This window comes from Eublepharis macularius, chromosome 1 (assembly GCF_028583425.1).
Source record: "Eublepharis macularius isolate TG4126 chromosome 1, MPM_Emac_v1.0, whole genome shotgun sequence".
Lineage (NCBI taxonomy): Eukaryota > Metazoa > Chordata > Lepidosauria > Squamata > Eublepharidae > Eublepharis > Eublepharis macularius.
Genome location: NC_072790.1, coordinates 230935355 through 230946938, shown reverse-complemented (window position 1 = coordinate 230946938; position 11584 = coordinate 230935355). Strand labels below are relative to the sequence as shown.

General features: G+C 44.6%; 1 protein-coding gene across 1 annotated transcript in view; it reads right to left on the bottom strand.

Moving 5' to 3' along the window:
• BCAN (brevican) overlaps positions 1–11584 on the bottom strand; it is a 40391-nt gene continuing 28807 nt past the window's right edge. Inside the window, exons 9-13 of the mRNA XM_054973024.1 lie at positions 8980–9138; positions 4940–5022; positions 2317–2461; positions 1011–1193; positions 1–228 (exon numbers count right to left, since the gene is read on the bottom strand). Of these exons, the coding sequence (XP_054828999.1) occupies positions 206–228; positions 1011–1193; positions 2317–2461; positions 4940–5022; positions 8980–9138 (593 nt within the window). The 3' untranslated portion in view covers positions 1–205. The remainder of the gene's footprint in view (positions 229–1010; positions 1194–2316; positions 2462–4939; positions 5023–8979; positions 9139–11584) is intronic.

Sequence of the window (11584 nt, the reverse complement as noted above, 5' to 3'; positions counted from 1 at the left end):
CAAAGTAAAAAGTTATATTTTATCTTGCCGCTGAGAAGTTGTGTTTTTTAAAAGGACATATTTAGTAATTAGAATTTCTTTATATATACACATAATAAAAAAGAGTAAGGGAGGGCGTAAGGCACCATTGTCATTTCCTGCTGGTTTGTCCACGCTCCTGACCTGGATTGCGAATCGGGGATGACGGACAGTTTCAGATAGCTCTTCAGTCCTGGAACTGGCTTATCCCTTTAGAGAGGAAAAAGAAGGAGGGAGGGACATATGGGGCATTAGACTTATGGTTACTAGTAAGAGAGGAAGAAATGGGATGAAAAAGAAATAAATAAACCTCTTGGACCGAATTTTATGGGTCTGGGTTGCTTTGCCTGCAGATTGAATTGCTTTGCCTGCAAAAAACATCAGGTTCAGTGCCTGGGACCTCTAGTTAAAAAGACAGCAGCGTTAGGAAAGAACCTTCTCTGCCTGGGAGAGCTCCTGCCAGCTGAGCTGCCCCAAACTACATGGATCCATGGGTTGACTTGGCATATACCAACGCTGCATGTTTTTGGGAAGGTCCCCACTGCTCATTAGTGGAGCATGTGTTGCGCGTGTAGAAATTCACTGCATCTGTTCATGTTCCTCCGTCGCTACCCTTCCCTCTGGGGTCTCCCCCAGTGTCGATTTTAGATTGTAACAGTGCTTTTTTCCTTTTTTAAAAAAGGTACTAAAACTCATGATATTTGCCATCTGAGGAGCTCAAGCTCACCAGCTGAAAGAGGTGCCGGGGTTGTAAGTACCAGCACGTAGTGCTGAATTGTAAGTTCCTTGGGGGCAGGGACCTGTCTATTCTTTGTGCTGGAGGCTGCAGTACCAGTGCTTGCCATCAGCTGGCGTTTCTCTGTAAGGGAACTAGGTTGTACTTCCTAGTTGAAGTTCTTGGTGCCTTTGAATAAGATATTCTTGTAATATCAACACAAAAGAGACCAAAGGAGGTTGAGATTTCCCCATTTATGAGTCAACTCAAGACTCACTTGGGATACAGGTGAACTGGGGCTGTTCCCACTGGCCGTCCTCTTGGCATCTGATGACAGGTGAGTGATGTTGGGTGAAACCTTCTTGACACCAGTACCGGAGGACGGAATTGATTTCATAACGTTGCTTTGGTTTGCCGAATATTTGGGCATTTGCCACCTCTGGGGGTAAGCTGCAAGACACTGGGGAAAGACAAAGAAGTTCAGCTTTGTTATTTTGTATCTTATTCGTCATACTATGATCCATTCCTGTTGGTTTAATGGAAATTACAGCCATTTTAAAGCCAAAAGCATACAAGCACACCCTAAAAATGAAACCAATAACCTGCTAATATAAAAAATACCCGAACTCTGAAATCCCAGTTAGTACTGCTGCAGACTTTTAAAGCCAGTTCAAAAAATATGACAGAAGTTTACTCTCTCTAATCATGGAGGTTCTGTTTAGCTGTTATGGTTAATAGACATTGAGGGACCTATTCTGTTTTCCAATCCTTTTATTGAAAACATCTAAGCTAGTGGCCGCCAGAAAATATTCTTGTGGCAGTGGCAGATCATGTGCCTTATTAGAAGGACTTGACAGGAAACATGTTCCCAACTGATTTTAATTATAGATCAAGGTGCTTGTGAAAGTCTTTGTGTTTTCATAGGTATTTACACCTTCTAACATGGTTGTTCAGGAGACTAGCTTGATTCTGCAAAAATGGAGATGCATTTTCATGTTGCAGATTCAAAGCTTTGTTACACATTACAGAAGTGTGCAGGGGAGAGATCGTGGCTCAGTGGTAGAATGGTCCCACGCAGAAGGTCCCAGGTTCGATCCCCAGCATCTCAAGTTAGAAGGATCAGGTAGGAGGTGATGTGAAAGACCTCCGCTTGAGACCACGGACAACTTCCAGGAGTCTGAGCAGAAAATACTGACCCTGGTGGACCAATGGTCTCTGATTCAGTATATGGCGGATCCATGTGTGTGAGATCACATGTGTGAGCCTTATTATCTGCAGGTGGCTTAATTGCGGATCACGGTCTCTGCTGCACTCAAAAGCACAAGACATCTTTCAAAGAAATACAGTGCAGACCCGGCTCATTATTTTTTCAACTGGCTTAATTGCATATGATCTTAATCATCCACTGCATAATTGGATTAATGATCATATATTCGAAATTGCTGCTTGTTCAGAACACACGTGGATCATGAACTTTGAAGTGCCCCTGGAGAGAATCAACCTATTATGTTAGAAGACCAAAGCGGCAATCTGTAGCCAAGGGGCAACAGCTCCAAAAGGCTCACAGGGGCTTCAGGGCTTACCCAGTCCCATTTTGCAGGTGTAAGACAGGTGGTAGTTACAAGGCACATCGCTCCATTTCCCCTCGTCATGCCACACGATCACCACGCAGTTCTCTCCAGAGAGGAAATAGCTGTCAGGCTGCCCAGGATGCCAGTTCTCATAAAGCTGCCAAAAAGGAGGGGGGGAGGTCAGGTTAAAAGTCCCAAAACCTTCTGTGACCCTGACTTGTGCTGGAGGAGGAAGATGGGACATAGACATCATCTGTACATGATGCACAGGGCAATATTAGGCCCCTTGGGAAAACTATTCTTGTAAAAATATGAGCTTTGCCATGTTGGCTTCCCCTCCCTGTTCATATCCAACCAACGCTCCTTTTCTCAAAGCCTTCTCTGCCATTCTGATCTTAGGCTGATTCCGTACACGTTGGATAATGCACTTTCAATGCACTTTAGCAATCGTTTAGAAGTGGATTTTTTGTTTCACACATGAAAAATTCAGTTCCAAATGCTCTACAGAGGATTGGAAGTACCTTATCCAACATGTGTGGAATCAGCATTAGTTTCAGGTATGTTGGTCTGCAGCAGAAGAGCAAGATTCGAGTCCAGTAGCATCATAGAAGACCAACAAGATTTCCAGGGAGTCAAAGTTCCCTTTGTCAAATATCTGAGGAAGAGAACTTTGCCTCTTGAAAGCTTATACCATGGAAATCTCGTTGGTCTTTAAAGTGCTATGAACTTGAATCTTGCTGTTCTGATCTTATTCCTTGAACATGAGCTTTATTCTTCAAGCTCTGGATGAAGGAGTGGAAGGGCTGCTCATTAAATTTGCTGATGATACCAAATTGCTGATGATACCAAATTGGGACCCAAGAAGATAGAATTAAAATTCAACAAGACCTGAATACTCTGGACAAGTGGGCAGCTGTGAATAGGATGCAATTCAACAAAGACAAGTACACAGTATTACATCTGGGCCACAAAAATGAGAAGCACAAATACTGGATGGGGGATACACTTCTGGGCAGTAGTATATGTGAAAGGGATCTTGGGGTAAGAGTGGACTGTAAACTGAATATGAGCAGTCAGTGTGATGCGGTGGCAAAAAAGGCTAATTCAATCCTGGGTTGTATCAAAGGGGCCATAGCATCGAAATCGCAGGAGGTCATAGCCCCTCTCTATACTGCCTTGGTCAGGCCACACCTGGAGTATTGTGTGCAGTTCTGGAGGCCTCACTTCAAAAAGGATGTGGACAAAATTGAAAGGGTGCAGAGGAGAGCGACAAGAATGATCAGGGGTCTGGAGACTGAGCCCTACGAGGAAAGGCTGAGGGCCTTGGGAATGTTTAGTTTGGATAAGAGGAGGTTGAGGGGGGACATGATTGCTCTCTTTAAATATTTGAAAGGCTGTCATTTGGAGGAGGGCAAGGAGTTGTTCCAGTTGGCAGCAGAGGGTAGGACGCAAAGCAATGGGCTAAAACTACATGCACAAAGGTACCGGCTGGATATTAGGAAAAACTTTTTCACGGTCAGAGTAGTTCACAAGTGGAATCAGCTGCCTAGGGAGGTGGTGAGCTCCCCCTCACTGGCAGTTTTCAAGAAGAGGCTGGATGAATACTTGTCAGAGATGCTTTAGGCTGATCCTGCACTGGGCAGGGGGTTGGACTAGATGGTCTGCATGGCCCCTTCCAACTCTATGATTCTATGATTCTATGATTCTCTCTTGTGACCTCAAAGAGCTCTTCCTGTTCTCCGTTTTCGCTCCTTTATGCCAGGAACTTCCTCCAAGGACTCCTGTGTGGGCTGCCATCGCTCTTTCCGCATACTCAAGCTCAGCCCCCATCTGTTCCACAAAAATGTGTTGGCTTAGCTCTTTCACCTTAATCTCCATCTGAAATAAAACCTTTGAACTAACAATAGCATTGCATTCCAGAAAGGGAAATTTCTATTAATGGTAATGTTAAAGTTGGTATAGAATAAGTATTATTTTTGGATTTTTTCAAATGGAAAACTGGTATATATTCCTATTATATAGATGTTTTCTCTTTTCTTTTTCTTTTTTCTCTTTCTTTTTATTTTGTCCGTCTAGCACCATCATAAGAAATTTGAATATGAACATTTCCAAACAGGAATTTCCAAATAATTTATCTCATCCCAGTGTGAAATTCTTTGTTACTAGGAATAAAATTTACTCTTTTTCTAATGCTTATGTGATCTCAGAAGCTAAGCAGGATCAACATTGGTTAGTAATTGGATGGGAGACCTCCAATGAAGACCCGGGTTGCAGTGGCAGTCAATGGCAAACCACCTCTGTTAGTCTCTTGCCTTGAAAAACCCATTAGGGGTCGCCATAAATCAGTTATGACTTGACAGCACTCTCCTCTACCACCATATGGGGGTCAATACCCTAGTCCCCAGAATCCCACATGTATCATCAAGCTGAATGCACAGGATTTTGTGCCAAAATCTCTGCACATTCCCCTGTGGAAGAGTACTGTGAGACCCAGAAGGCAAGATATGTTGAAAAGAGGGTTCTGACTGTATGACAATATTCTGTATTTAAATGAACTTGGAAGTGTCTTGGATTTAATTTTAGGTTGGTTTACACTGATCTGTATGCAATGGGAGCATCTGTGAGCTTCACCTACCACAGGGCTTCCATCCGACCACTGGAAATCCCCTTCAATTGTTCGGTCGTTCAGGCCTATCCACTGGTACTCCTTGTATTGATCTGGAATACAAAAAGGATAGTAGTTCGATGAAGAAGCTGCAGCAAACCTACCAATTTTCAGGGTTTGGGAGGGTACTATAATAGTGAAAGAACCCAAATTCTACTCCTCCCTCATCTTGAGTTTGACTATTCCAAAGTTTAGTTCAGCTGTTTTATGCAGACTGGCTTTGCTATGCAGTCGAAGCATGATTGTGCACTATCTGGATGGGAATTTGTCCCTTTTTTTGTGTGAATTCCACACACATTGGTACCATTTTCCTTCAATCAGCCCCTCACATGTGCTTTTCTGTGCCTCTCCCAGTAGAGAGCTCTTTGAAGGCTTAAAAAAGTTGGTAATTGCAATTGCACTGTAACACAATAATGTTATAATGATCTATTGTCATGATTTACTAGTTTCTCAAATTGTCCAGCTTTTATTTTGTAGGAAAAGGTATGTCACTTGCACTTTTCCCTGCAGAGACATAAAGGGAAAGATGGAGGCAGTTTTACATTGCTGGGAAAGGAATGGGAAGGGAAAACTGCAAGGCAGCTGAAGGAGCAGGGGAATTCACTGTTCCGCTGATCATATGTTACCATTGCAAATGGCTCTGCATTCTCAGAAGCAATGAAAGCAACACAGAGGATCAGCATCACCGTGTGGATGCAGCCTAAGAAATCTTAGCAATTGCGGAATAAGAATTAAGCAAAACAGCAAGACATCAGAACCTGCAGATGATAGAAATTGTTTGCAGGACAGAAACTCCTAAACTAACTGCAAAGTGTGTTTCTATAAACCAAGTATTTCCAAACGATGAAATGAATCTCTTCCTTTCCTGTTGCCTTGAGCTCTTATCTCCTAACTTCCAATCCAGAATAATTATTTTGATATATCAGCATAACAAAAGAATAATCAGACAGCAGAAGCACGGGTGGTGGTGGTGGTGATAGGGTGGATATCCCCAAACTGTGAAAAACAGGCATCAGTGCTGACATCAATTTTCTTCTGGCAAGTTCATCTGAAAGTCAAACACATTTGGCAGCTGCAATTTCATCTTTCTGTTGGAAAGAACTCACTTGAATCTTTAAAGGTTGGATTGAATTGAACCAGTGCATGTGCAGAATTCTTTTACGTCTCTAAGGAAAGCCAGATCTGCAGCACCCACCTTGCTATACCAAACAGTGACTCTAGATGGCAGCACAGGATAGTCTATGAGAATGGCTAGCTAGCAGCATTCTGGTTGCTGGAACATTTAATATATATTAAGATTCTGTCACATGCCTATGGAGATTAACAATAAGTAATAAAATCAATCCAATAAAATGATTGCAATAAAAATGTAAACCTTCATTTCTTAACGGTGAAATTCTGCAACTGCAGAATTTCCTGAAGGAGACCTCAGCCCTAGACCCCTTCCAGTCTGGTTTCCGCCCGGGACATGGGGTCGAGACATTGTTGGTCGCCCTCACAGACGATCTCCGCAGACATCTGGATCAGGGCGGATCAGCACTGCTGATTTTGCTGGATCTGTCAGCAGCGTTTGATACGGTCGATCATGAGCTTCTGACCCACCACCTTGCCGATGTGGGGATTCAGGGGACAGCACTGCAGTGGCTGGTCTCCTTTCTCCACGATCGGGGACAGAGGGTGGCGCTCGGGGAGAGGGTGTCATCTCGTAGGCCACTGGTTTGTGGTGTGCCACAGGGAGCGATACTCTCTCCATTATTATTTAATATCTATATGCGCCCCCTCGCCCAGCTGGTGCGGAGTTTCGGGCTTGGGTGTCACCAATACGCGGATGACACCCAGCTTTATCTGTTGTTGGACGGGCAGCCTGGATCGGCCCCTGATGCCCTGGAGCGTGCTTTTGAGGCTGTGGCTGGTTGGTTGAGACAAAGTCGGCTGAAATTGAATCCCACGAAGACGGAGGTCCTGTATGTGAGTCGTGGGGAGATGGCTTTGGGACCCCGGCTTCCTACACTTGATGGGGCAGCACTTACACTGGCCCCGAGGGTTAGGAGCCTGGGGGTGATTCTGGATTCCTCCTTGAAGATGGAGGACCAGATCACTGCAGTTGCCAGGTCTTCCTTTTATTATCTTCGGCAGGCCAGGCAGCTTGCCCCTTATTTGTCTTCCCGTGACATGACTACAGTGGTCCAAGCAATGGTCACCTCTAGGTTGGATTACTGTAACGCGCTCTACGCTGGGCTTCCCATGGGCCTGATCCGGCGGTTACAGCTGGTACAGAATGCAGCAGCGCGGGTCATTGCTGGAGCACCAGTGTGGGAGCATATTACACCGGTGCTACGCCAGCTGCATTGGCTGCCAGTGGAGTACCGAATCAGGTTCAAGGTTTTGGTGTTAACCCACAAAGCCCTACGCGGACTGGGACCGACGTATCTGAGGGACCGTCTCTCACCATATGAGCCCCGGAGGACTCTCCGCTCTGGCGGAAAACATCTTTTAAGTGTCCCTGGCCCTAGGGAGGCCCGCCTGGCGTCGACCAGGGCCAGGGCCTTTTCAGTCCTGGCCCCAACCTGGTGGAATGCTCTGTCTTGCGAGACAAGGGCCCGGCAAGATTTGCTTGCATTTCGCCGGGCCTGTAAGACAGAGCTATTCCGCCAGGCATATGGCTAACGCCGGGCAGTGCCCCCCCCCCCGTGAAGGGGGGGTTAAACCATCACCCCTATGCAAACACAGAGGCATGTATGAACCACTGGGCAGCATGAATTGTTATATTTAATGTTTTTAAATGTTTTTAAATGTATTATTTAATGTTTTTAAATGTTTTTAAACATGTTTGTATTTGTTATCCGCCCTGAGCCTGCGAAAGCAGGGAGGGCGGAATATAAATATAATAAATTAAATTAAATTAAATTAAGCAGAGTTACTCCAGTCTAAGCCTGCTGAAATCAATGGGCTTAGACTGGAGTAACTCTGCTTAGGATGTCACTGTAACTGTAGCACATCTTTACTATTCAAGAACACCAAACGGCTGAGCAAAGATGCACAACTTGATATTATGATGGGGGAACTGCATGCCTTTACCTGGATGGCCCAGGCTGGCCTGTTCTCATCAGATATTGGAAGCCAAGAAGGGTTGGCTCTGGCTAGTATTTGGATGGGAGACCGCCAAGGAAGTCCAGGATCTCTATGCAGAGGCAGGCAATGGCAAACCATGTCTGCTTGTCTCTTGCCTTGAAAACTTCTGGGGTTGCCATAAGTTGGCTGTGACTCGGCGCAGTACATTATACACGGTGGTGTGGAATTTGACCCTATTTCTCTGTGGAGTTTTTCAATCCCTCTCCCCTCTCCCAGGTCTTGCAGATTCACAGAAACTTTGTACTTTGTAAATGCCTCAGACAAGATGCAAATCAGATATGCATCAGAGGATGCATCAAAGAGAGCCAGTTTGGTATAGTAGTTAAGAGCGCGGGACTCTAATCTGGAGAACCAGGTTTGATTCCCCACTCCTCCACTTGAAGCCAGCTGGGTGACCTTGGCTCAGTCACAGCTTCTAGGAGCTCTCTCAGCCCCACCCACCTCACAGGGAGCTTGTTGTTGTGGGGATAATAACAACATACTTGGTAAACCACTCTAAGTGGGTGTTAAGTTGTCCTGAAGGGCGGTATATAAATCAAATGTTATTATTATTTTTATTTATTATTAAAATACAGATGCATCGAAATACAGTTCATTGCTTTCAGTGGGACATAACTAAATGTGTGCCAGGATACACATCCAAATGCAGATGCTGTCCACGGCTGTCAAAGGGATCTGTACTATCTATGCATCCAGATGTTGGTACTTATTTCATCTCATGGAAAGCACCCTTTACCAAATCAGACACACTGTAGTTGGCAATACTCGTCTCCACCAGCAGAATTACAGCATCTGTATCGAAAACAGAACCTCCTAGATTATTAAAGCATTCCTAACATACACCACACCAGTTACAGAATACTGGGACCCTCACATACCATTAATGAAGCTCTGCTCTTCGGGTGTCATAATATTAGCAAGGTGCCCTCCATGGTTCCTGCACTGGGTCTCGGCATCTTCCCAGCTCCGCCGGGTGGAGAAGTGCTTGTAGCAAAAGCCTTGGAAGCTGTCCCAGCCTGGCTTGCATTTCTCTAGGTCTGCAGAGACAAGGAAGAGGAGTTTAGGTATTTTTAAAAAAATTTGCAGTGGAGCCTTTGGCTTTGGAGGCCATGTCTGGCTGGGTGAAGCAGAGTCGACTGAAGTTGAACCCTGCGAAGACGGAGGTCCTGTACTTGGATCACGGGCCGTTGGATCTGGGGATCTGGCTCCCGGCCTTCGATGGGGCACCACTCATGCCTGCTCCGATGGTGAGGAGTCTGGGTGCGATACTGGATGCCTCCTTGTCAATGGAGGCCCAGGTTGCAGCAGTGACCTGGTCTGCTTTTTTCCATCTTTGGCAAGCCAGGCAATTTGCCCTCTACCGCTCAACCCAGGACCTAACGACAGTGATCCATGCAACAGTCACCTCCAGATCGGACTACTGTAACTTGCTCTACTCAGGGCTTCCCTTGCGTTTGACTCAGAAATTACAACAGGTCCAGTACGCTGCTGCACACGTCCTTACTAGGGTTCCGTATAGGACGCATATTACTCCCATCTTGCAGCAGCTGCTCTGGCTTCCTGTGGAGTTCCGGATAAAATTCAAGGTGTTAGTTTTGCCTTTGAAGCCCTTAGCGGACAGGGACCAGCATACCTACGGGGCCGCTTCTCACCATATGTGCCCCCAGAGAGCACTAAGATCAGCCAATAAACATCTACTGGTGGCCCCGAGCCCCAGGGAGGCGAGACTGGCCTCGACCAGAGCCAGGGACTTTTCGGTCCTGGCTCCAATCTGGTGGAACTTTCTACCAGAGGGTTCCAATGGGCCTGCAAGACTGAGATGTTCTACCAGGCATATGGCTGAGGCTGGATCAGCAGTCATCTGGAAAGCCTCCCAACTGGCTTCCTGGCAGGGAGGCCATGTGATCATCAGGTCCCCCATACGAGTTACACTTGAGCATCTGGCCCTCCCCATACATGTTACCACCTGATCGAAAAGGCCTGTTCCTCCTCTTTTTACCCACCCCTTTGTGTTTTACTGGCAGCTGTCTGGGGTGGGGTCAACAGGAATCCCGCTGTTTTATTGATGTTTTTCAATGTAAATCATGTTTTATTGTTGTAACCCACCCTGAGCCTGCTTGTGGAGAGGGCAGGATAGAAGTCCAATTAATAAAATAAAATAAATTTTCATCCTTGGGGAGGCACCCCTACTTTGCAAAGAAAAAGTAAGGGCATTACCCGATTACAGTTGATTAAGTTTATGAGTTTTAATCAATGAATTATTCAATTATTGTGTATAAATGTGTGCATATAAATAAAATAGTCTAGGGGAAGCACATGTCCTTTCTTTTTAGATGACAAATATGTATGTTGCAGGCAGCAGGCACCGCCTTAAAAGAGGCATTCCCACCTGTGTGAAACAGAAGAGGGGAGGAAAAAACCTTGTCCTAGATGCTGACTGCCACCTGCTGTTTTTATAAGTGCATCTATTAAAACTGATTTTTTAAAAAAGTGTCACCAAGAAATCAGCAAATCCTACATCAAGGTACAACTTCAAATAGTTTTTCTTTCTGACTTTTATAGACTCTGAAAAAACCATTAGCCTGCAAGACTAAGTTCTACATTTCTCTACTTTCACTCAGAAAGCTCACCATTAATTTTGTTGTTCTTTAGGAACTTAAGGTGGTGTACATAGTTCTTCGTCTTACCCTTACAACAACCCTGCCTGGTAGGCTAGGCTGAGAGAGAGTCACTGGTCCAAGATCACCCAATGAACTCAGATCTTCCCAGTCACCACCTGATACCCCACCCTCTATACAACTTTTTCTTGGCAGTTCTTCCCTCTTTCTAATTATTGCAAGCCATGTAATATTTTCTCAGTCTCTCCTTTTTACTTTTACATTTTATATGGCCACATTGGATTTGAAGGAACAACAACAACAAAAATCAAAATTTTCTCAAAAATAAAAACACACCATAGAATTAATTGGGTCCACCTTTCCAGTCAAGCAACCTTTAAAAAAAATGATGACTCATACCAACGAACTATGAAGAGTTGCTCTTCTGATAAAAAGTTTGTTATGCTCTCTGCTGTACAAGAGCAAGTTGATGATGAGACAAATTAACTAAAAAGGTTTTAAAATTCCCCTGAAATTCTTACAGATAGTCATACCTTCCAAATGCATTAATTTTGCTTTAGGTGGTAATTATGAATATAAGTAGTTCTCCTTATCCCAGTTTCTCCCTGGATTTTGGAATTATAATTTGCCTTATCTTGTCTCCAAAACAAAATTAGCATAGCACGTCAGAAATTTCCCTGATCTTTTTCACATTTTGTACACAACGCTGTGTAAGTTTACTTTGCAACGATATTCAGTACCTTCAGATCATTTGTGTCTTCTCCTGTGCATACGTACATAGATTAAACACTGTAAAAAAGCAATCTTGATGCTTTCCTGTGCATGATTAGTATCTTTGGGTGTGATGTGTTATGGCAGTGCCTGT